The following is a 24,037-nucleotide window of genomic DNA, read 5'->3' on the forward strand; positions in this document are numbered from 1 at the left end:
ATCGCGATGGCAGAAAGAGTTAAGAATCGCTTAAAACAAAAAACACAAAAGAAGAAGGATTTTGATTTTTCATTTAACAGCCACAGCCACGGCGACGGCGACGGCGACGACGATCAAGGTGTCAATCACGGTGATGACGCTATTACGCTCCCGAACAAGATTGAGCATTTGATACACGTAGATGGCCATATGAGTGGTCTCCCGCCTTCCTGGGCCAATCAACTCGCTCAATTGGGCTACTTTGGTGATCTAGATACGCCTGCTATTAACCAGCATAAGCAGCGGGGGAGCACGCAGCAAAGAGGGCAGCCGAAAAGGCACACAGACCATACACAGCATCCAGGGCGCTCAGGGCACTCAGGAACCACAGTTCACTCCCGCCAATCCCATCTAAGCATCCCTCAGCTCAACATCGCAGACCAAGACGAGGATTGGTCGAAAGGTGTACTCAAAGCACTCGAGCGATCTTCACTGGATGACTTCAAAGCAGCTCCTTCCAGACGGTCGTCAGCCGTGAACGTCGAGTCGGGTAAATCCACTCAACTCCACCGCAGGCCAGCCACCACAGACACCAACCAACCGCGATACACCGTCCCGCGCTCTTTCGCAGCAGCCCAAGACCAATACCTATCAAACATAGCTATCCGCAAGGAAATAGACGCCAGCCACGGCATAAACGAGCCACACGCCGCTGATGTTTACGGTGGTATGGAAGAGGAGATTCTCGACTCTCCCCGCGATGTTGATGATGTGGGCGATGTGGACGTCACTCATTGGGCAATCCCCAACAGCCCCTCTGCCCTCTCTTTCCAACTTTCCCCGCTCCAGATCGATAACCACACCTTTGAGCTGTCTGAAAGCACGACAACGCCCCCGCTAATCCCGGCGCACCTGCGCAACTCCGCGAAGCAGGTCGAGACGCGCAAACGTTCGCGATCCTCTCTGATAGCGCTTGATAAGAGTCGACATGTCTCGACGCTGTCTACACCAGGCTCTGTCGATGGTGATGGTGATGGTGATAACAATATTACAGCGACGTACATGCACGACATGCATGCTGCACCCAACCTCGACGACATCGTCCAAGACGATAGCAGCAGTAGTAGTAGTGATGCTATTCATGGGATTGGTGTCATTCCTGGTGATGGCTCTAGACCTAGCCATGCTCACAGTCTTAGTGACGATAGTACATTCTCCATCCTCGACGGCGTGCGTGGTGTCGACAATTTCAATGACCCCGACAGTCCTGACAATCATGGTCTCGGTATCGACGTATATGGTTTGACTAGAGGTGCACAGAGTGAAATAAACACGTTGAGCGCGTTGAACGCGTCGAACGCATCAAGCACATCAAACATTTCGAGCACTTCAAGCACTTCGACAGCGCGAGTGGGAGCGGAAGAGTCCGTCGCTGATCAACCCATAGCGTTCGATATCCCGCACGCACACCAGTCCAATCTACAACTTAATTCGACTGCCACCACTTCCAACTCCAAATCCCCGGCGGATCTATACAAGACATTATCTCAAGACACGGAAGCGGACACAAAATACGCGCTCACCCACCTCGTTCCCCTCGCCTCAACAGGCAGCGCCACTGATGCGTACCCACCTGCACAGCGCACGCTGATAGCAACAGGTTTAAGTGGTGATGTGTATGCAAGTGGGTGCGGAATGCGAGCGCTAAAGGTAGTCCGACGCACCACCGAATCGACACGGCTGCTCAACCTGCAGAACGAGCTATCAATAGTGCGATCAGTGCCTCACGAAGCCATTTTGCCCATACTGGAACTGTACGTGGGGGAAACGCCTCCACATGCCACGCTCGTCATGCCGCTCATGGCGCGCTCTCTCACTGATATCCTTGCTTTGATGGAACACGGGCTAGTGCTGAGTGGAGGTCAAATCGCGCGTGTCGTACAAGATATCCTCTCTGCCCTCGCCGCTCTACATGCCCATCCCGATCATATCCTCCATCGCGATGTGCGCTCTGACACCATCATGCTGGCGAGCGATGGCAGGAGCGTGCTTACGGATTTCGCTAGCGCCACCCGCTCCCCAGATGAGCATGGGTGCTCTGTCGGTGATGTCATATCTGCTCCTTTCTGGCTAGCTCCGGAGTTGTGTGCTGATGGTGGTCGCTATACGCACAAAAGCGATGTATGGTCATTAAGTGAGTGCTGAGGACTATTGGAAAGAATCAAAGCATCTTACTCCCTTCTTATAGTCGCAACTACACACGAAATGGTCACCGGATTGCCGCCATACGCTGAGTATGACGAGTTGGCCTTGTTTCGGAAACTCGCGGGCGGGTTGCCTGATTTGCCCAACGAGGCTTGCAGCTCAGTGAGCGGCTTCATAACAAGGAATGCAGTCGTCGATCCAGTCGCTCGGCCGTCGGCGAGGCAATTACTCGATAATGACCCCTTGGTTGGTCATGATAGCCAGGCTAACGTCGCAAATAGAGAAGATATTGCCAGCTTATTAGTGCTTGCTAACCAGCTCGAAAGTGAGCCAACCTCATGAGGTTTTTTGTTTCTTCCTTCTATCTCGGAATTTACAGATAAATAGTGGCTCTGGACGGGCACGCTTCTTGCACCTCGCTTTTCGCTTTCTCACAACTCATCACATACATTGGAAATACCCCCTCTCACACTTTGTAATTGTAAAACAATCTTCGCTTTTGAGACACGTTAATTCATTTCGAAAAATCAGGGATATAAACAGAGTGGCTTGTTCAGATGGCTTTGTTTAATCAAACATATCCAAACAGCTCCATCCAGGAGCACAACTGCCACCTCAGAGCAAGACAGCAATAACTGCAATCACAGCGATAGACCAAGCCGATACGAGTTGGAGAGTGGCAGCAGCCGAGTCGTCGTCCTGACTCTGGCCCTTGCTTCCTTCATCGCCCTCGTTGCTTGAAGTAGGAGTTGGCTGTTGAGCGGCATTCAAGCTGCTTTGCGTGCGGCAGTTAGACGAGGAAGGAGTCATCTGGGCCGAGCTAGGCGTAGCCGTATCTCCGATAGTGTAAACAGTCTGCTGGCCCTCCTGTGTAAGAGTGCCGGTGTATCTCTGGGCGAAACTAGAGAAGCTGTTATCGCCGTCGCCCGCTACGCTGAACATACCAGGAGGGTAAGCAGCGTCAGCGTCACAAGATTGGAAGACATCCTTCTGTTCGTAGTCGCCGGGCATGATAAACCCGCAACCCATTTCGTCCAGTTTATGTTCGCACATGGTGGCCGCATCCCATGTATCGTTGCCAGCCGTGCAGACACGCAAGCAGAACTGTTCGTAAGAGATGAACTCCATCCACTCGGCATAGTTCTCATCTGTGCCCGAGACATTCGACGTAACGTTGCCGCCGATGGGGTTGCCCTCGCCAGTGGCGCCGTGAGGATCGAGCTCACCGCCGTAGTCCGCATCCTGCAGACCGATCTTGGTGAGGTCGCCCCAGCCGACTACCTGTACGTAGAAGGGGGTCGTGATGAAGTGCACGCCAGTGAACGTGCCGTCGGGAATCAGACGTGCGTCGTTGCGCGGTTGCGTGCACCACGCTACTTGCTCCCCTTCTGTGTCACCGATCGTCTTGTTGGCTTCTTTGGGCCCGAATATGCAGAAGTCCTGCGCGTGTCAGACAAGATTTTCACGCTTCAGCCTCACTCAACTCACATCAATCGAGTTGACGGAGAGCAGTCGCGCGTTTGAGCCCGCATCGCCAGCTTTCATGGTGGGCGAGGGCGGGTTCGTGCTGCCCATAGTGCCCGTCGCGAGAACACCGTTCTGGGAGGAGTTGACGTCCTGTGCTGAGACGGCGGTGAGGGAGAGAGCAAGGAGAGCTGCTGAGAGATAGCGCATGTTTATAATAGAGTAAGAGAGACGAGAATCAAGTCAGTCAGACTCGATTGACATGCTCAGCTGCGGATCAGCACTACCCGCAGCTTAGTGAAAAAAAGGAAGAAAACTAAACAGAGTACGCTATTGTAGCGGTGTGGGTGGTGATGAGCTGATGCACAATGTCCTCATGGCCAGGTACACGATAAGGCGGACCCAGTCGAGAAGTGTCGAGAGCTGTCAGAGTGAGTGCCTAGTAGAGAGGGAGTGAGTGGATATTTATGTCAGTGCGACATTGTGTGTGCCAGTGCGTGCCGCTCTATGTCCGAACGCGTCTGGCTAGTAATCGACACAAGGTCTATTGAAATTGAAGGGTCACAGGCTAGAAACAACTGAGGGGAGAATTGTGGAAGGCTGCTGAGAAATTACAAGCCAACGATGCTGGTAATTTACTTGGAAATACACCGAAAAATCTGCGAATGGGCGATTTGAGGGACATTGCCATAGCAGCACCCCAAAAACGCGTATGCGAATTGGATTTCGATTCAAAATGCAGCAACCATGATATTGGTCGTGAGTAAATTGGATTTGGTTGTAATTGGCAGCGAGGGACACAGGATACTCAGGGCTAAGAGGCATCGCACCGCTGGAGAGCTGTTCGCTGCGTTGGACGAGATACTGTGTACGGCCGACGTGGATTTGTTGTCTGTGGATGGCTACCAGGGCAATCAGCTAGACGCCACGCTGTATTTCCCGTCCACGCCACTCCAGCACCACTCGCAGCTCCACAATGCAACATACCTCCGCCAGCGCTACAACAGCCACATTCGCATACAGCCCAACCTCGACAGGACAGCAGCCCACTTTACCGCTATATCCCCACCTACTAACTCCATACTCGTCGGGCTCGGCCACCACAACCACATCATTTTCCAGATACCAAGACATACTACAGCGCGTCTGCCAAAATACACACACGTGCTCCCGCACCCTCTCAACCCCTCCCTCGCCCTGGCATACATTCAGATACGCGACCAGGGTCTCGCACGCTCCTCAATACGCGACGCATACAGCAACGGCAACTGGTCCACCTTCAACAGCCTCGTCAATATAGTCAACATTGGTGGATCCGTCGGGCTGGATAACAAGCTGTTCAGTTTCTACTACCCCACGCCTCAAGCGACGCTATCGGGGAGGCTGCAGGGATACTATCGCTATGAGTTGGGCACACCGACCAACGAATTTGCAGACCTCCGCGCTAACTCGCGCTGCATCGTCGAATCTCAATTCCTCACTATCAAGCGCTATATCGAGGCATTCGAGCGGAGCGGTGTGATTGGCCAGGGATGTGCGGTGTATTTGACGGGAGAGCCCACCCAGTCAGGCTCGCTGTGCTCAGCGATAGCCAACATACTCGCCAAGAAGATATACCTCCCGCATTCGACCATGTGCGAAAAGAGCACGCAGCACACACTCACCCCGTTGCTTGGCATGGGGCTATATAGCTGGTATAATGTCTTTCAACCATCCACAGCCCTCGAGGAGACAGTGAGGTTTAGGAGGAAATCGTATAACCACTCCATCCCCTCACCTACCTCCACTCCCCCACTTACACCCCTCCTCACGCCTCAGATTGGATATCTCAGCAACCGAAGAGAGAGCGAAAAGAGTAATCTGACGCCGGTCGCCGAGCAGTTTGAACTGCCTACTATCACACCCACCACTATATCATTCGAACAGAGGTACCAATTCAGCAGCCTCACTCAGCTCGAATTTGACAACGATCCTTATATCAAACCAGACAGCGATCTTGGATTGATCTATGCTGCACTTTTATGCGAGCATGAGCGGCTGGAGGCCATCTCTGTGGGAAGCTATGCGAGGAATAGCTGGAATGTGTAGTAGGGGCTTCTGGGTGTCTTGGCATGTCTCACTTTGTTAATAGCTACAATATTATTTTATTCGTCATTAACTTGATCATGCATTCATTAAACATTTGCAGGCATAGCCCTCATTGTGTAGTCACCACGGAATCCTTCTCAACAAACTCCACAGGCGACTCGCCCTCAAGTGTGCTAACCAGGTTTTGTGGAATGTGGCCAGTGAATGTCTTCATAATCCCATTGCTGGTGTAAGGGTGTGTCACTTTGCCGCCTAGAGTATATTAAAAATGACGTCATCAGACATGCACTACACACCAGTAGACTCAACCTGGCTGGCGTACTTGTGGATCTCGTCGTCGGTGGCTGTCTCCTTGAACATGACGATGTATCTGTCGTGTGATTCTGGGTTGTGTGAGTGAGTATGTGGCGTGGCGTATGCGGCCAGCACCCACCTGCGTTCATTCTGCTTATCTGCTCAGTCGATGGGATTACGATGTTGCGTGTCTGTGTGCTGTGTGTGTATGTGTACAATCCTCCCAGCGTCAAAGTAATTGTTACGAAAGCAACAGCTATTTTAGTCGAGAGGCGCATGACTGCTATTGATAACGAAAGGTACGCGTGAAATGAAATTACTTATTTCGAATGTATAGTGTATCGTGTATCGTGTATCGGGAATAATACACAGTAAACACTCTCACAGACTCCTCCCCGCCCTCTCGGCTATCGCATACACAAGCGACTGTATATGCGCGCTGACCTGAGTGGGCATCACAGACGCATCAGCCACAAAGACATTTTCACAGCCGTGTACTCTCAGTGTTGAGTCGACGACGCCTGTTTCCCCACTGCCCATTCTGGCAGTACAGCCTGGGTGGTAGTCGCAAGCGGGTGCGTGCGCCATGAACGCCTCCTCCGAGACTCCATTTCCAGGCGAGACTTCCCCGCCGATTATTCCACGCAGCGGCTCAGTCTGCGCAATCACACTCCTTACAAATCTGATGCCTGCCTTGAGTATCAGTCTGTCGATGGGATGTGTGTTGTAGTTGCTTGCTATGTCCACGCCGTGCTCGCCAGCATGCACGCTGCCTCTCGAGACTGGGTGCTGGCATCCCACCATGAATGTCACGTACTGCTTGCCCTCTGCGGGAGTGGTGCCGTTCGTATCGGCGAAGAAACCCACCATATCCACTTCGACTTGGGGAATCTGGGTGTTTCTGTACAGCTGCGCGAGTACACGCTGCTCTCCATCTCCACTCTCTAACTCGTAAAGCAGCTGCGACAGAACCGCCTTCTCGAGCTCGCTGAGCAGGTCGTCTGTGGTCAAGTAAGCCACGCAATCAGCCGCCTGGTGGATGGGAGAAGGGTCAACGCTGTCTGCTGTTTGTTGACGATTTCCACCCCTCAGCGTATCCCTCGTCGCCTCGCCTGCATCCACATCGCGCAGCTCGTAGCACACCGTCACGTAGTAGTGGCCCTGGTACCTGCCTACGCCGGGCAGATGTATCCGTGGAGTGTAACCACGCTCCTGCAGCACCTTCTCATCCCCTATGCCGCTTTTCTCCAATATCGCAGGAGTGGCTATGGCGCCTGCTGCGAGCACGACGCGCTTGCCTACGTCCACGTCGAATGTGGCGTCCCCGCTGCTGCACTCTACCGCCACACCCCTAAATGTCTTCTCGGGGTCGTCGGTCTGCGCCAAACGTATGCGATCGACGGTGGTGTGTGTGCGTATGTCAAGCATTCCGCCGCGTCCTACTGGAATGCTCTCCAGATACCGTATCGCATATGCGCGCTGGTGGCGCGCATCGACAGTCACGGGACTCACATTCGCGCCTGCATTGTCGCCCAAGTGAGCGCGGTGGTTGACGCGCACGCCGGCGCGAGCCATCGTCGCCAGCCACCGCTTGTCCGTGCAGCATGCGTAGGGTGGGTAGGAAAGGGCGATGGGCCCTTCGGAGCCGTAGTCGCCGTAGTCGCCGTTGCCGATTTCCTCTGGTAGCTGCAAAGCGCTCTTCTGAGTGGAGGATGGCGGGAGAAACGCCTCAGCTCGTCGCATTTCTGAGAGCACCGCCTCCCAGCTCCACCCAACCACGCCGAGCGCCTCCCATGCTTCAATTTCGCTAGAGTGCGGCTTGTTCCACAGCCTAGCGCGACTGCTGTTAGCTACACTATTGTCGCAATAGTACTCCGCCTCACAGGAAATTAATCGCACTGCTCCCTCCCAGGCACCGTCCGCGGGGCATCGGCATAGCAGCATCGTGGACAGCGTATGCATGGTCATTCACACTGCCCACGTGGCTGACGAACTCGCTGGCTGCGTTCACGCTGATGGAGTCGTGTGCACTGGTTGGTGTGCTTACGTTAGCCACACTGCCACCGCAACTGCTGCTGCGTAGACTCACTCCCCACCACTCTCCACCACTAACACTTTCTCGCCCTTCTTTGCTAGCCTGGCTGCTACAACTAGCCCTGCTGTACCGCCTCCAATGACGACATAGTCATATTCCGTGTTCATGGTACTAATTTATCATTATAGCCATACAAATCTATGTATAAAGCGCTAAAGCTACTTGTACATCTACTGCCGAATCTTATCCATCCATTTCATAAATATGTTCTTTTTGCCTGCTTTAGCTGTGCCTGTCCGTGATGATGGTCTTGCTGCTGCCGTCATAGGCGAGCTGCCAATGTCGTTATCGAGTGCGTTTGCGTTTGTATTTGCATTTGCATTTGCATTCGCGTTCGTGTTTACGTTTACGTTCGGCGACGGTATCCTCTTCCCCCGTCCACTCTTCTCCCGCTCATACTTTTCCCGCTCGAGCTGCTCTCTCTCTCTACGCACACTAGCTGCATTCAGCCTCGCGCCAGCGGGCGCAGGCGGCGGCGATATTTGTCCGTTACGCGGGTTCGCGTTGGCTGTGCCGTGACTGACGCTCCTCTCTTTCATGAACGTCTCTGACATTCCGCTGGCGAATTGGCCGCTGCTGTGTGGCGGTGTAGGCTTGGTGTCTGCTACACTCTCTGCTGCACTCAGAGACCGCCTCCTGCTTCGTTTTTCCTCTTGTTTCTGCTTCTGCTGTCTCCCGCCGTTGGGTATCTCGGGTGGTATATCGTGCTCTCCCTTACTTCCACTCGCGTTTCCACTCCCACTCATGCTTTTCAGCCTCACTTTCCCAAACCAGCTGCTGTCTTTGTCGTATGTGCTCGCAGCATGGCTGGTAGATGGCCTCGCTGTAGATTTGTCCTTCTTGGCAAAAAGCGATCCTGAGGATATGGGTCGAGATGCTGAGCCTGCGTTGGAATTGTTACTCTTGCTTTTGATGGCGCTACTGTTTCCATTGCCACTACCACTCCCCATCCCCACACTGCTTACCCTGTCTGCCCCCAGTCCAAAAGGTATATTGAGTGACTTGCGAGAGCTTTGAGATCCAGTGCGTTTCAGATCACCACTTTTATTCTTATCTTTGTCCTTTTCTTTGTCTTTGTCATCCTTACTCTCCTTCTTTTCCTCACTCGCAGTCATAACCTGGTTGAGCTTCGACGTGCTGTTCACTTTAGAAGCACTGGTGAGTGGGGTGAGGGTGGGTGATGGTGGTGCACTAAAAGACCCTTTCTTCTTCAAGTACGACGCCTTGTTTGACTTGTCCTTGTCCTCCTCTTCCTCCACCAGCGGCACCTGAGGCGAAGGCTTCTCCGCGAGACCAACACTCCCTCTATCAAGATGGACAGTCTCGTAGAAGAAGACATACCCCTCTCCCGCCGGATCGTTTCCGAAGAATTTACTCAGTTCGTGCTCGTCGACAATCGACACCTTATCGTCGTCGAACAGCACCCATCTGTCATACGACTTGATGATAGATACGTAATGGCCGTGGTGTGGGCCGCTGTAGGTGCATTAATGATGATTTTGGTAAGCTCGAGTGCAAATATTTACACACCTGCCGATATGGATGATGACTGCAAAGAGACTATACATCCTGTCACTGTTTTCAGCACCCTGGCATGTGCTGCTGAGATTGGCAGGCTCGAGAAGGAACGGGAACGCAACGCGGTACGACAGTTTGATGTAGCGGTTCTGCTCTTCCTGATATTTGAATCGCTTGAGGTGGAGAGCGAGGATGTTTGGGAGCTTCTTGATACGCATCCTGAATATAGTACAAGGTGTAAGAGGATGGTTTAAACACTCTAATTAAACACTCTTACCATTTTTCAGCTTCCTGCAATCCTCCACAACCATCGCAGAAGAATTTGTTCTTCTGGCAGAGCATCTCGCGCGTGCTGAAGTTGCTCAGACACTCTGTGACATTGGAGTCTTCCTCGACGTTGATGCTGAGATCGAGAAACGACTCATCGCGGTGGGTAATGTTCTCGCAGGTCATGCATTTCGTTTCATTTGTGAGCGTTCCTTCGAAGAGAGAATGTACGAGCGTGTGGGGGGATTTGGTGAGGCGCGTAAGATCCTCAGCGACTCTATTGAGAAGATAGTTGAGGAACTCATGCGCATCCTGGTGCGTCGTCGATCTGAACAGCTCATTTTCAATTCGAAGCCTATCGACAAATGATTTGGTGTGAGATACGCCAGTACGCCTAGGCTGCCTGGATATTTCATGGAAAAGATTACGGAGCACTGTGTACATGCTCCTGTCTACATCCGACGGCAGCCCCAAAATCAATTCTCTTAACGGGCGACAGAAGTAGAGAGATTGGAGAACTGAATTGCAGTAGCACGTATTGCCCAGATTATCCATCCCGTAGAATCTCTCGAGGTTTCTGTCTGCAACCTGCTCTGCACTCAGTCGCCGCTCTGTTTTCGGGTCCTTTACCAGCGCTGCATCGAGCTCCCTGCTGCTGATCCCGCTTTGAAGATCCTTGCTGGCTATTCCAAGCCTCTTGAACAACGAGGTCATCCTGTGCGTCGTTTGCCGTGGCTGCTGTGATCTGAGAGAGATGAATTAAATAAACAATTAAAATTCATCAGAATCATTTACATCGACATATTTATCTGCCAGCTCATCGTCATCGCTGCTCACGTCTATCATCAGATTCTTTCGTGGCCGCTGTGTTGGCTTTGTGTTTGAGTTTGTGTTTCTATCAAGCAGCCCAACCGCGACGCGTGGCTGATATATGTGATCTATCTTGCGTCTGAATTTCTTATAGTTCGGCATATCTCTATCACCTCGAATTTCCTTCTTTTCCTTCTTTTCCCCAGGCTCGTCACGCCTCCGCAGCGGAATGAGTTTCATCGGAATAATGCAATCGCCGAGAGCGCGCTGAAATCCACTCCCATCCAGCTGCAGATCATCATCAAAGTCATCTCCTTCCCTACCCTTCTTTCCAGCCTCTTTTCCAACCACTTTTTCAACTCCACCGGACTTGCTCCCAGGCACACTCTCAGGCACCCGCGAAGCCTGTCTCTGCGCAGCCGCTAATACCTCCTGCTCAGCTATGCGCGCATGTTGTGCAGCTACCTTCGCATTCCGCTCTTCCAATAGCGTTTTCTTTCTCCTCATCATATGCTCATTGAGAAAATCGTGTTTTTGGGGCGCTGCCATCTGCTCCTCTACTCTCTCACGCGCCGTCTTGCGTTTCTGAATTATTTGCGGTGTCGGGGGTGGTATGTGCGATTGCAGCTGCGACAGCAATTGCGTCGGTGCGGGGGAAGACACATGTGGTGCCGTTGGCTGAGGTGCTGGGAAAGGCTCTTCATCGGAGTCGTCGATGTTTATTGTCTGCATTCGACGCGTGTTTGCTCGTCTGCGCAGGGTGCTTTGTTGTTGATGGGGCTGATAGGGTTGCTGGGGTTGCTTTGTTGGAGATGATTCCTCTGCTTTCTCTTCTGGCTGCTGCAATTGCGATGTCTCTTCGTGTTGTTTCTGTTGTTGTTGCTGTTGCGCGTTCGCACTTGTATGCACATCATCATCATCAGAATCATCAATGTTACGGGCCAATGCGCGTCTCGCGCCTGCTCGTTTACCAAGTTGTAATGTTGTATTTTTCCCTGGCTGCTGCGGTTGTCGCAATTGCACTGTTTCTGCTTTCTCCTGAGCAGGTGGTGCAGCTGACGTGCTATTTTCACCATCATCGTCTAGGTCATTAGAATGCACTCTCGCAGCACCGCTTCTCTTAATCAACTTTCTCTGTGGTGCTTTCGGTGCCTCAGCTTCCTCTATCCCATCCAGTGCTTTGCGCTTCCTGCTTTGGGAGGGCTCTTGAGAAGGTGCTCTAGAAGAAGAGGATGGTTGTGATTCATGCCGAGGTGCATCTACTCTCTCTTCACATGGCACAGCCTCTAAACAATCCACATCAATCTCCATAATAGCTCTATTCACCGAGGAGCATTCCATATGCTGAATACCAACTTGTTGAGCAGCTTGCGATATCGCATTCGACCATGCTACACCCTCGCCCAACAACCTGTCGCTTACATCTGTTGGGAGAATAATCTGGGTGTTTTTCGTACATGTGCGCTCAATTGCTGATGCGACATTGTCCGCTTTGATGGATGTGTTGATTGGTTTAACACTTGCACCGCAATGCGTTAGTATGTCGATATAAGCAGATGATAGGAGATCAACAATCACGTAGAAGGTGTGTCCGCTAAATAACCTCAATCTACTCTCAGAAATGAGCCAGAAAGCATCAGATTGAATTTTTTCATTGGAAACTGCTGATGGCAGATGATCTGAAGTGACAGTGGGGAGTATAGAATCGATATTGTCTGACAATATAGACTGGTAGACGCTTTCAAGGTAGCCTCTGTTGACGATAGGTTTGAGGGAGGTTAGAGCAGCGAGTACTTTAGTATTGAGAGATCTTTCTGGATGGACTAGGTAGTCATAGGAGGACTTCCAATGACCCCTACCGAATTTTAAACCCTTTTCCGCGTAACAGAGTGTCTCAGAGTTGAATGAAGATTTTGAAGTGAATAGGGAGGAGACATTGAAATGAATTGGGCGCCAAATCACAGTCATAGCGATAGCTTGATTGGCAAGGTATATAATGTCACCGTGTTCAATCTCAGTTGAACTGTTTTCGAGCATCGTCGGTGGGCTGTCTGGTTTGACTACTTTAGCTTTCTTGTTTGCGTGTATTGTGAGAGGATATTTTGCTTGTATATCATCCCTCTTTGTCACGTCAACATCACCGGCTATCACGTCACAGTGATTAGCCCTACTAATCAACTTATGGTTGAATTTGATTTCTGAGGATTTCCTTCCGATCGAAGTTGTCTTTGAGGGTTTCAAGAAAAAGAAGCTGTGAGTGTTTTCGTTGGTGTTGTAGCAGTCTAGTGTGTACATTGAAGTGGAGTGGTAAGGAGGATAGTGCTTTGAATTGTAATGCTTGAAAGCTAATTGAATTGCTTGAATTTACTATTTCAGTTGAATTGAATTAAAGTCAAGTAATTTAGAAGCCCCTTGTTCTTGAACGGTGGTGACGTAGTAAAATCAATTTAGTCAAATAAGAAGCTTGAATAATTCAAGTGAAAATGTCACAAACTAAATCAAAGAGACCTTCAAAGATTGGTCAGTATCAAGTACTTCAAACGCTTGGTACTGGCTCATTTGGCAAGGTTAAATTGGCTGTACACGCGCTCACTGGGCACAAAGTGGCTATGAAGATCCTCAATAAGCGTAAGATACACAGTCTAGATATCAGCTCCAGGGTCAAGAGGGAGATACAGTACCTGAAGCTCCTCCGCCATCCCCACATAATCAAGTTATACGAGGTTATTTCTACTCCGACTGACATTATAATGGTCATGGAGTATGCTGGCAATGAGCTTTTTAATTATATCGTTGAACGCGGCAGAATGCCCGAGGATGAAGCTCGCAGATTCTTCCAGCAGATCATTTGCGCTGTGGAATACTGCCACAGACATTCCATAGTTCACCGCGACTTGAAACCGGAGAATCTTCTTCTAGACGACTTCAATATGGTCAAAATTGCAGATTTCGGTCTATCGAACATAATGACTGACGGTGATTTCCTTAAGACGAGCTGTGGTAGTCCAAACTACGCAGCACCTGAAGTTATATCGGGCAAGCTATACGCAGGTCCTGAGATTGATATCTGGTCATGCGGTGTTATCCTATACGTCATGCTCTGCGGAAGATTACCTTTCGACGATGAATTCATTCCTAATCTCTTTAAGAAGATAAATGGTGTGTTTGAGTGTTTTGAATGCTCTTGGCCATCTAACACACTGAATAGGCGGTGTTTATCACCTTCCAAGCTACCTTTCTCAAGAGACCAAAAGTCTACTCACTCAAATGCTCATCGTAGACCCTGTCAAACGCATTACTATACCAGAGATACGTGATCTGCCTTGGTTCAAGGTCAGCCTTCCCAAGTACCTAGAACCGCTCCCACCAACGACGCCATCGAATGAGAAAGAAGAGCCACCAGCACCTTTGCCTGAGAATGATGCTCAGGTTAGTCCGGATCTCGGACCGATCGACCGTAGCATCGTCAACGACCTCGTTGAAAAGATGGGACCGTTTGACATATCGCAAATAATAAACGAGCTGAAATCATCTCACGACAACCAATTTAAAGTCGCGTACCAGCTTGTGCGCGACCAAAAGAGAATGGTTGAGACAGCCGGCGACAGACAAGACCAAGCGATGGATAACTTCCTATCTAGTTCCCCACCTGCGTGGAATGCAGGTCTCGAGCATATGACAGGGTCGCGGAGATCGACGTCGATCAAGCGCAAGTCGAGGAATGCCGCAGCAGCTGCAGCTGCGGCCACTCCTGCACAAGAGAAACAACAGCAACCTGAAGACTACGATGAATATGATGAATTCGACGAACTCGATGACTTTGATTTGGAAGAGCGTTTTACTGTGCTCGATTCGTCACTCCCGCAGAACAACGAGGATGATGGCGTGGGTGCCAGCTCGACAGCGTATAGGATGGAGTCTCTCAAGCTCAACAGCGGTGGAAGAGGGGAGCGCGGAGAGAGAAAGGATCCCACTAAGGTACTCCAGAGCAGAAGCTCGCAGCCTATCAGCGTCGAGCCCATGTCGACAATCCCAGCGCCCTCGAGCGGTGCAGACGAGCGTGAGCGCGAGCGTGAAGGAGAAGGAGAACGTGAACGCGCGCGTGTTCATGAACGTGATCGTGATCGTGAGCGCCACGCTAAAGATACCATTAATCACGTCTCTTCGGCAGCATCACCTAAGGACAAAGAGAAGGATAAGGAGAGAGAGAAAGGTGGTGCGACAACCTCCAAAAAGTCAAAAGCTTCTAAATGGCACTTTGGGATAAGGTCGCGCTCCCCGCCAATGGAGGTGATGTTGGAAATATATCGCACGCTGAAATCGCTCGGAATGGAGTGGAAGACGAAAGATCTTCCGGCGGATCCACCGCGTGGAGATGTCGACGATAGTCGCGTGCAGGACCTCTTCTTCGTGGAGACACGCTCACGTATTAAGAATGTTATCATTCGCATGGATCTTCAGCTGTATCGCGTTGATGAAAGTAACTATCTCGTCGACTTTCGTCTTGTTGACTACTTCCCCATTGCTGCTACATCTGATGACTATATACGGCACGAGGGAGTAGCTGAGGAGCGAGAGAAGGAGCATGAATATGGACATGAACACCCCCATGGTGCTAAAAGTCCAGGAGAAAGCCACAGGAGCCACAGCAACAGCGTTAGCGCCAGCGCATCAGAGGGCCATAGCACACCCAACGTTGACAGGCTGTCAGACACTAATCAGAAACTAGGGCAATCATACGAAGGCGATGTGTGGTCGCCATTCCTCTTTCTCGATTGTGCATGCAAGCTTATAGTGGAATTGGCTGGAGCGGGTGCGTAGGATTTCAACGATCTATGTAAAGAAAGATATATAGGTATACAGATATGCATAATGACGATAACGATGATAATGATGACGCTCTCACACACCACTCTTGCCCGGCCTCGCTACCAAAGCTGCAGAAGCCTGATTGGTGGGAAAGATGAGGGAGCTGGCAGTTTGGACGTGCGGAGGACGGCTAGTGACCCAGATGATATCTTCTGCTACATCGTGTGGCGTGAGAGGGTCTAGATCCTTATAGACATTGCTAGCCTTATCAGTATCTCCGCGGAAACGCACCTCGCTGAATTCCGTCTCGACCAAACCAGGCTGAATTTCCGAGACGCGGATGGGAGTGCTGATGAGTTCTTTCATGAGAGAGTTAGTGAAAGCTCTAGCAGCGTGCTTAGTGCTGCAGTAGATGCTGCCGTTAGGATAAGGTTCGATGCCGGCGATAGAGCCGATAGTGACGACATGACCGTTGTTACGCTGTTTGAAGTGGTTGACGAGTATTTGGGTGAGTTTGATAAGACCGGTGACGTTGGTGGAGTACATCAGGGCTACGTCGTCGTCGGCGATATCTCCCACAGCTTCGATGCCCTTGACTAGACCGGCGTTGTTGATGAGAATGTCGATGTGGGGGAAAGTGGATCGCTGGAGAATAGTGGAGATGTCTTCGTTGCTGGTCATATCTAAAGAAATTGCTTGGTGTGCGCCGTGGGGATTGAGTTGGCGTGCTTGAGCGACGATATCTTGCAGCCTGTCTAATCTACGAGCAGCGAGGAGGACATTTGCACCGCATTGGGCGTATAATAGGGCAGTGGACTTGCCGATGCCGCTGGAGGCACCAGTGACGAGGACATTCTTCCCTTCTGCGGGGGAAGTTAGTGGGGAATCAGTGAGAATAAGTATAAACATACGTAATCTATGAGTTGATAGAATTTGGGACATTTTAATTGACTATAGATGATGGACGTTCGGGTTCAAGAGGGTTTCTCTGTTCGCTACAGCCATTATGTAAATTGGGTTTAATTGAAATGGCAGCAACTGATTGAATCAATCACAGGACACATGTACTCCCAGCTAATCTGTTAAAGGTGATTAGATAATCTTGTGTACGCTGGTTACTCACTCACAGTTGCAGCTATTTGCACCACGGCCACCACTCTCTTATGCTAAACCACTGGAGCGTGATCCAACGCGTGGAAAGAGGAATACGATTACAGGGATTGCCGGTTTGATGGATTCGATTAGGTACGAGAATGAGAAAGTTACAGACGATCAGGATGAGAAGGCACAGCAGAATGGAATCAATGACAACGATAGGAAATCCCAACTTCAGGCTGAAAAAGCTACAAAGAGAAAGGACACCTTCAACAGCGCACTCAGTCAGTACAACCCACAATCAGACAGTGAAGCTATCGGTGATCCCTTCAAAACGCTCTTCATTGCACGCTTAACCGCTGAAACCAATGAATCCGATTTACGTAAGGAATTTGAAGTCTATGGCCCTGTGGAAAGAGTTCGTATTGTTCGTCATAAAGACACGGGAAACAGCCGCCGTTATGCCTTCATTATATTCGAAAAGGAACGCGATATGAAAGCAGCGTATAAGGATGCTGAGGGTTTGAAAATCAATGGCAATAGAATCCTCGTTGACGTCGAACGCGGTCGTACCGTAAAGAATTGGAAACCTAGGCGTTTAGGCGGTGGTTTGGGTGGTAAACCTAAAGTGGTTATCCCCGACTTACCTCCGCCACGAGGACCTCGAGGCCCTCCTGGTGGTTCTAGAGGTGGTTTTGGTCCTCCAGGTCCACGAAGAAGCGATGGCGGTGGTAGATTTGGTCCTCCAGGTGGTGGTCCTGGTCGCTTTAGCCGCGACCGCGACCGTGATCGTGATGGTCCTAGATTCGGTGGTGATCGCCCAATGCGTCACTGGGGTGGCCCTCCACGCGATAGAGATAGAGGTGATAGAGACGGCCCCAGAAGATCTTTTGGCGGTTTCAAGAGGGAATTTGACGGTGGAGACGATCGGGATGCCAAGCGTTATAGATATTAGCTGGCTGGGTCATAATATGTGGTACTTTTGTACAAACGAATTTAATTATTGATTCACTAGTCTCTTCTTAACCGTGATGACCTCATCACCGAATTCGAACGACTCGAAGAAACGCAAAATGAAATCCTTCGATGAGCTATTCGCTGATGCAGCACCGGAGAAAGCCAAGGGTACGCGACAGACGACGCCTCACGCGACGGATGTGCGATGGCTGCGAGTGGGAGGAGGGGGAGCCGGGGGAGCTAACCAAGGCGATGATCAATCAGGCTATTGGTGGCCAGTGCGAAGTTTAGACGAAGGCGCAGTGGAAGTGTATGGCGACGACGGGCATGGATTCCGCCGGCGGGTCAAAGCAGACAAGGAGTCGCTGGCCACATTCAAGCGCGAGGGCGTAGTGCGATATACCCCACAGACCTTCTACACGCACGAAACTCCGCCTCCCTGTCTCGTCGACGCTTTTCAAACAGCCGTCAAAAGCGCCAGCATCGACGACGAGGATAGCAAGGATGACCTGCCTGATGTGGACGTAGCGTTGTATGTCTCAACCCCATCGGCTAGCCAGGTTGGGCAGGTTACCCAAGTGGACTCGGACTCGTCCCCGGTGAGCACACAAGGGCAGACTGAGACGCATTCAGGGCATTCAGAGCACTTGAATCACTCCCAGCACCTGATTCAACCCGATCGAGACATCAATATAGCGGAGAAGGAAGGTGTCTTGTCGCGCTACTACAAGTCATCCAAGACACACTGGCCAGCACGCGTCATTGGGTTTGACAGCGGACTCTACTTGCTCGAATTCAACGACGCGACTGTGCGCAAACTGCCGCGCGCATGTTTCTTTACGTGCGCCGAAAAAGGTTTTCGGGAGTGCGAGCTGGGGATGCTGGAGAAGGTGGGCGGGGACCAGAAGAAGAAGAAGCGAGGGGACAAGAGCAGGTATGAGTATGGGCGTGAGGGCGGGAATAGGAGTGAGCTCACCTGCTCACACACTCGCACTCAGCCTCGCATGCCCCCCACAGAGGTGTTTGGGGAGCTGGACATGGCGACACAAGTGCAGCTGTGTCTGCCCATCATCGACCGCATAATCCACGAGCAGTACACGCCCGCTCTGGAGAAGCACAAGCAGTTTGTCAGAGGCGGTCTCTCCCGCAAGGCCGTTGGAAAGCAGGTGTGTTATGGGGAATTCAGCGGCTGTCGCGACGAGATTGTGGAAATAATACGCGAGTATTTGAAGGTGTGTGCAGCGTGCTGGCTAGCTAGCTAGTTAGGCATACACACACACGAATACGCTAACACCCCGCTCACACCAGCCAGGCGAGGAGGGAGAGGAAAGTGCGCAGGAAAAGGCCTACGAGAAGCTCACGCCGCCGGAACGCGTTGCTTATATGCTCGATGTACTTTTCCCGGAAGTGCTCATCCAGATTGTCATCCACTCGGAAGGACTGGATGGAGAGAGCGCGAGCGGATACAGGCGGGCGTGCGAAATACTCAAAGCGGAGTCTGCGGACCGCGACTGGATCGATAGGATCTACGCTCAGAGACAGTTCCACGAGCCGTCCACACCCACGCAGCAGCCCGAGCAGCAGCTGTACCACTCGTCAGGCAGGCCTGTGCGGAAGAAGACAGGGCGATAGTGGTTGTGGCTTAATCGGATTTGATTTTTGATTTTCGCGTACCACTTACAGGCTACAGCCCAGCCATCCCGCTTGTACTGCTACACTATGACGTTGATCGACTTTCCTAAGTGCGAGTGCGAGGGCGAGATTGAGAAGGCTACACACACACAAGCCACATCACGCAAATTTCCGCTCAGTCTGCCTTTCGATCTGCGTATGTTTGCGGTGACTTGGCGCCCGCGGCCGGCGACCGCCCCCACATACACAGCCACCGTCAACGAGAAGCGGATCGCACTGGGCGTAGAGCTGCTCGAGAAGGCTATCGAGGCTGACAGGAGGCGCGACGATGAGCTCTGCTGTACGTATGCGATTTACAGCGCTCTATCGCTGCAGCTGCCCGATAAGACGCGTTCTGAAATTTATAACAGATGAGGCATATTTCCACGCGGTGGACCTAATATTCAGTGCAATCAACGAGCGCAAGGAGATGGACTCAAGGCGCATGGAGCACCTCGAGAGCATGATCAATTGCCATTTGCTCAAGCTGGGACTGACGCCAGTGAGCTGCACAAAAGACCGCGGCGGCGGTTGGCGGGAAGGAGTAATTGAGACGAGCACCGCGATAGCCGTGGCTGCCAAGAAAAGCAAAGTGGGGAAGCGTACTGCTGTTGGTTTGCTACTCACGCTGCTCAGCTCCACCAATACGCGTTGGGCGGGTTAATCAGCATCGTCAACGCACTCAGACAACTCAATGAGAGATTTCAAATATCTTGGCGTCTCGTCAACGCACTCGAACGCGCAGTCGCGCTCTTTGTCCGCCTTGATAGCCACTTGGGTCTCCACCAATCAGCTTGCGAGATTGGCTGGACGGCGTGGGAGGCCACAGTGAAAGCTGCGATAGCTTATGCTCAAGCGGGTGCGTCGACGGCAACATCTCCAGCGTCATCTTCGGTGTCATCTCCATCTCGAGTGAAATACCAGTAGTCTTTAGATGAATTGATATAATTTCTGTATTTAATAAAGCATTTTAAGTTCAATAAACTATAAACACATCTTGGTAGTGTACAACGACGATCAGCGCTAGAGATGAACAAGCCACGCGAGTCAAAAGTGGTCGATATTGACAGCAGCGACGATGACGCGGCGGGCGATGACAGCAACAAGCGCAAGGATGGCGTAATTGATCTTACCAACGACGACGACGATGATGTTGTTATCAAGAGCACGCCAAAGCCACAGCCACCACAGCAGCCAATATCATTCGATCCGCTGTCTCCATCTGCACCGGTGTGTATTGGTGAAATAACATGCACTGCACTCGTGATGATTCCTTCGAATTATATCCAAACGACTCCCGAGGTTTGGAAGGACGTCCGCTTGGCTTATGTGCCTCAACTCAATCATTCTACTCAGAATCCTCCAATTGAAACTATACGCGTATACCCTCCTGCTCATGTTCTCGGACAGACTCCTGCACTTAGCCTCGGTGCTGGTCAGATGCGCATCCAGGACAGCTTTGCCGTTGTTGATCGCCGCACTGCGGGCGTTTTGGGCCCTTTGATGCTTCAGCGTTGTGTACGAATTGAAGGCGTCGTTAAAACAAAGTCAGGAAGCGTGAGTTGAGTTGCTTATCTAATAGTCCACTCTCACCCATCTACAAACAGCCAATGATGCTCCCTATGAAACTCCTTCTATTCACCAGACGTGACTTAATGGAGAAAATTGCACACGTTGTCCTCCACGCAGGCATTGCCATCGAAGAGCCAGAAAGATATAGACCAGACAAACATTGCAACGCTTGGTATGAGTCGCCTGCTATTGTCAAGACCTTTAGTAAACATGGTTTTCCTTCTACTAATATACCCTCCTATGGCCCACTCACTAATGACTCGTCCTCCTCCCTCAATCCTTACTCTTATCGGCCTCAATACACTGGCCACGCAAAGACAACCGAAGTCAATCGCTCTCAGCAAGCTAACGAAATGCTTGGCAAAATATCCGTCGATGAACTCCCTGAAACTCTCGCTTCATCTAGAATAGCGACTACTCTCTACCCTCATCAGAAACAGGCGCTGACTTTTTTACTTGAGTGCGAACGTGATCCTCGTAGATCCACAAATGAATCTGACAAATTCTCCTTCTGGAAGCAAAGTAAAGATAAAAGGAAATTCCAGCATATTATCACACACAACTACCTCAACCAGGAACCTGCTGGATGTCGCGGTGCTATTTTAGCAGACGATATGGGACTCGGTAAGACTATCTCAGTTGTCGCGTTGATTGCGTCCACGTTCGAGTCTGCAAATGATTATGCATTGGCTGGTCCGAGTAAATCAGACACAGAAAAAAAACCAAAGAGGCAGGAAATGAAAGCTCCAGATGCTTCCCATTTCAGTAGCAAATTCGCTATACCTGGCATGCCTCAATCTAACTCTGGTATTACCGACTCATTTCGAAAAGAAAATGACGACCAACTCGAAGGTGCTTCTGGAAAATCACGTCGATTGCGCAAAGAGAGGCTTCAAATTAGGAGTAAAGCGACTGTAATTGTCAGTCCCTTATCTACGCTAAGTAATTGGGAGGAACAGTTCAGTGATCACATGACAACTAAGCCGCATTTCTATCGTCATGAGGAAAGACCGCCAAGAAAACGCAAAGACGATGGACTGAATATTTATATATATCATGGCAATAATCGCAAGAAAGAGGTGTCATTTCTGATGCAATTTGATGTCATTCTCACCGCCTTCTCCACCGTCGCTACTGAGTTCAGCAAACAGGATACTGCCATCAAGAAACTTCATCTTGCGCAAGAGAAATGGGATGAGATGTTGGAGAATGGTACGGCTTTCGCGAATACCAATGGAGTTAGCGACGATGATGTATCCTTTGTGTCTGACAGTGCAAGCGCATCCGGAGCCTCCTCATCGAAACCTACCAAGTTGCCACCATCATCATCATCATCATCGACGTCCAAGCCAAAGGGTAAAGGCAAGCGTAAGAAGAAGGGTGAGGATGATCTTGAGGGTCTCTGTCCAGAGATGCTAGCAGAATTGGAGCAGAATGCCATCAACTATACTTCTCCACTTCAGCAAATCGAGTGGTTCAGAATTGTGCTCGACGAAGCCCACTATATCAAAGATCCATCAACCATGATGTCAAAGGCAGCTTCTGAACTAGCAGCTGAGAGAAGGTTGTGTTTGACGGGTACGCCTATCCAGAACAAAATTGAAGACCTTTATGCTCTGTTGAGGTTCTTGCATCTCGAACCATTTGATGAGCGCGAGACGTGGAACACGTTTATTGGCACACCCATTAAGCAGCAGCTCAATGTAGGATTTGCGAGGATCCAGATAATTATGAAGCATATAACTATGCGTCGTACCAAGGAAATGAAGAATAAGGATGGTACCCCGATTGTCTCCCTCCCTGATCGGTCTGATGAGTTGCGTTCGTTGGAATTCAACCCCCGAGAGAGGGCTATATATGAAAATCAACATGGTAAATCTAAGGACAAGTATCTAGATTTACGTGATGCTGATGGTTTGTCACGTGGTGGTTTTATTAGTATTTTGCAGGTATGTTGGAGTATGAGTGGTTGGTGATGCAAATTAACACTTTAAAGGAATTACTTCGTTTGAGGATGATATGCGACCATTACTGTCTATGTCCAGATGCTGTGAACGCGTTTGCTGAATCACCACTCGCACAAGCGCAAGCTATCTTTCAGGTAATGCGCGACTCAGAAACTGCAAATTGTTTGGAATGCTACTACGACTTTGTCCAAGCGCAGCTCCCTGGTGCGCCCAAGGAAGAAGAGGACGAGAAGCCGCTGTATGATGAAAAAGATAGGGATTTCAAAAAGCCGAAGAAGGAAGCAGGAGGAGGAGGAGGAGCACCAAGTAATGCCGTGGCACTTCCAGTTCTCAATCTCCAGTGTAACCATCTGTTATGCAGCAACTGCATACAAAAACACATTGGCGTATGGCCCGAATTCGAGCCATTTAATTGTCCAGATTGCAAGGAGCTGGTCAGCGATCGTGAAAAGATTATCCAAATCAGTAACTTCAACGACACCTTTGCGTCTGTCGACAACGATCTCGCCAAGTTTGAAGACGAGCTGCCGACTTCGAAGCGGAAGAAAAGGATCGAAAGACCGGAGGAGTTTTCGACCAAGATAGAAGCACTGCTTCACGATCTCGCTGAAATATCAACAACGAATCCTCACTCACCCAACTACGACACACTCAATTTCGATGTCGACATCAAAGCTACACCGAACAAAACGATCGTATTCAGTCAGTGGACGTCTATGCTGGATTTGATTGAATATGGATTGAAGGAGTGTCAAATTGGATACGGTAGACTCGATGGAACTATGCAGCGTGATCAGCGTGCTTTCGCTCTTGAAAGACTCAAATTTGATCCCAAGTGCGAAGTGCTCCTTATATCACTGCGTGCAGGTGGTGTAGGATTGAATCTGGTGAGTTGTGTGGTACATAGTGTACAACCCTCTCACACACCTGGCAGACTACAGCAAATAGAGTATACATGATGGACAGCTGGTGGAACGTCGCAGTGGAGAACCAAGCAGTCGACCGTGTGTGTCGTATTGGTCAAAAACGCCCCGTGCAGGTCGTCCGCTATATCATACAGAACACTATCGAGGAGCGCATTCTGCAGATACAAGAACGCAAAACAGAGCTCTTCAAGGGCGTCCTCGGATCTGGACGCCAGAGGTCCAAGGAAGAGGAGAGGAAGGAGATGCTCGAGAATATCGCTATCATGTTTGGAGAGTCGCCCGAGTCTGCGCATGTGAGGAAAAACATGTAGATGGTTGCA

The 24,037-nt window shown here is 50.6% G+C and overlaps 11 protein-coding genes across 11 annotated transcripts; 6 read left to right on the plus strand and 5 right to left on the minus strand.

The window, feature by feature from the left end:
* Nucleotides 1-6: 6 nt before the first annotated feature.
* J056_003303 (Serine/threonine-protein kinase PAK 1) lies at nucleotides 7-2,526 on the plus strand (the record flags this gene model as incomplete). The annotated part of the gene is made up of 2 exons (XM_009268526.1): nucleotides 7-2,173; nucleotides 2,228-2,526. The coding sequence occupies 2 exons, from the start codon at nucleotides 7-9 to the stop codon at nucleotides 2,524-2,526; spliced, it is 2,466 nt and encodes an 821-aa protein (XP_009266801.1).
* A 273-nt stretch (nucleotides 2,527-2,799) lies between these two features.
* Nucleotides 2,800-3,858, minus strand: J056_003304 (uncharacterized protein; the record flags this gene model as incomplete). The annotated part of the gene is made up of 2 exons (XM_009268527.1): nucleotides 2,800-3,624; nucleotides 3,673-3,858. The coding sequence occupies 2 exons, from the start codon at nucleotides 3,856-3,858 to the stop codon at nucleotides 2,800-2,802; spliced, it is 1,011 nt and encodes a 336-aa protein (XP_009266802.1).
* A 537-nt stretch (nucleotides 3,859-4,395) lies between these two features.
* On the plus strand, nucleotides 4,396-5,736 carry J056_003305 (putative D-xylulose kinase A; the record flags this gene model as incomplete). The annotated part of the gene is made up of 1 exon (XM_009268528.1): nucleotides 4,396-5,736. One exon carries the CDS (start codon nucleotides 4,396-4,398, stop codon nucleotides 5,734-5,736), a length of 1,341 nt encoding a protein of 446 aa, XP_009266803.1.
* A 109-nt stretch (nucleotides 5,737-5,845) lies between these two features.
* On the minus strand, nucleotides 5,846-6,308 carry J056_003306 (uncharacterized protein; the record flags this gene model as incomplete). Its single annotated transcript, XM_009268529.1, has 3 exons — nucleotides 5,846-5,988; nucleotides 6,033-6,119; nucleotides 6,170-6,308. 3 exons carry the CDS (start codon nucleotides 6,306-6,308, stop codon nucleotides 5,846-5,848), a joined length of 369 nt encoding a protein of 122 aa, XP_009266804.1.
* Nucleotides 6,309-6,411: 103 nt separating this feature from the next.
* Nucleotides 6,412-8,232, minus strand: J056_003307 (Choline dehydrogenase; the record flags this gene model as incomplete). Its single annotated transcript, XM_009268530.1, has 3 exons — nucleotides 6,412-7,861; nucleotides 7,914-8,060; nucleotides 8,120-8,232. The coding sequence occupies 3 exons, from the start codon at nucleotides 8,230-8,232 to the stop codon at nucleotides 6,412-6,414; spliced, it is 1,710 nt and encodes a 569-aa protein (XP_009266805.1).
* Nucleotides 8,233-8,295: 63 nt separating this feature from the next.
* J056_003308 (Ubiquitin carboxyl-terminal hydrolase 4) lies at nucleotides 8,296-13,015 on the minus strand (the record flags this gene model as incomplete). Its single annotated transcript, XM_009268531.1, has 4 exons — nucleotides 8,296-9,601; nucleotides 9,656-9,862; nucleotides 9,921-10,648; nucleotides 10,706-13,015. 4 exons carry the CDS (start codon nucleotides 13,013-13,015, stop codon nucleotides 8,296-8,298), a joined length of 4,551 nt encoding a protein of 1,516 aa, XP_009266806.1.
* A 188-nt stretch (nucleotides 13,016-13,203) lies between these two features.
* On the plus strand, nucleotides 13,204-15,541 carry J056_003309 (Carbon catabolite-derepressing protein kinase; the record flags this gene model as incomplete). The annotated part of the gene is made up of 2 exons (XM_009268532.1): nucleotides 13,204-13,879; nucleotides 13,929-15,541. 2 exons carry the CDS (start codon nucleotides 13,204-13,206, stop codon nucleotides 15,539-15,541), a joined length of 2,289 nt encoding a protein of 762 aa, XP_009266807.1.
* Nucleotides 15,542-15,622: 81 nt separating this feature from the next.
* J056_003310 (uncharacterized protein) lies at nucleotides 15,623-16,471 on the minus strand (the record flags this gene model as incomplete). Its single annotated transcript, XM_009268533.1, has 2 exons — nucleotides 15,623-16,392; nucleotides 16,441-16,471. The coding sequence occupies 2 exons, from the start codon at nucleotides 16,469-16,471 to the stop codon at nucleotides 15,623-15,625; spliced, it is 801 nt and encodes a 266-aa protein (XP_009266808.1).
* A 289-nt stretch (nucleotides 16,472-16,760) lies between these two features.
* Nucleotides 16,761-17,579, plus strand: J056_003311 (U1 small nuclear ribonucleoprotein 70 kDa-like protein; the record flags this gene model as incomplete). The annotated part of the gene is made up of 1 exon (XM_009268534.1): nucleotides 16,761-17,579. One exon carries the CDS (start codon nucleotides 16,761-16,763, stop codon nucleotides 17,577-17,579), a length of 819 nt encoding a protein of 272 aa, XP_009266809.1.
* A 76-nt stretch (nucleotides 17,580-17,655) lies between these two features.
* J056_003312 (uncharacterized protein) lies at nucleotides 17,656-20,179 on the plus strand (the record flags this gene model as incomplete). The annotated part of the gene is made up of 5 exons (XM_009268535.1): nucleotides 17,656-18,813; nucleotides 18,890-19,189; nucleotides 19,265-19,553; nucleotides 19,624-19,844; nucleotides 19,889-20,179. 5 exons carry the CDS (start codon nucleotides 17,656-17,658, stop codon nucleotides 20,177-20,179), a joined length of 2,259 nt encoding a protein of 752 aa, XP_009266810.1.
* A 102-nt stretch (nucleotides 20,180-20,281) lies between these two features.
* J056_003313 (DNA repair protein RAD5) lies at nucleotides 20,282-24,028 on the plus strand (the record flags this gene model as incomplete). Its single annotated transcript, XM_009268536.1, has 4 exons — nucleotides 20,282-20,809; nucleotides 20,860-22,773; nucleotides 22,821-23,678; nucleotides 23,726-24,028. 4 exons carry the CDS (start codon nucleotides 20,282-20,284, stop codon nucleotides 24,026-24,028), a joined length of 3,603 nt encoding a protein of 1,200 aa, XP_009266811.1.
* Between the last annotated feature and the right edge of the window lie 9 nt (nucleotides 24,029-24,037).

Source organism: Wallemia ichthyophaga (genome assembly GCF_000400465.1).
Source record: "Wallemia ichthyophaga EXF-994 unplaced genomic scaffold scaffold4, whole genome shotgun sequence".
Lineage (NCBI taxonomy): Eukaryota > Fungi > Basidiomycota > Wallemiomycetes > Wallemiales > Wallemiaceae > Wallemia > Wallemia ichthyophaga.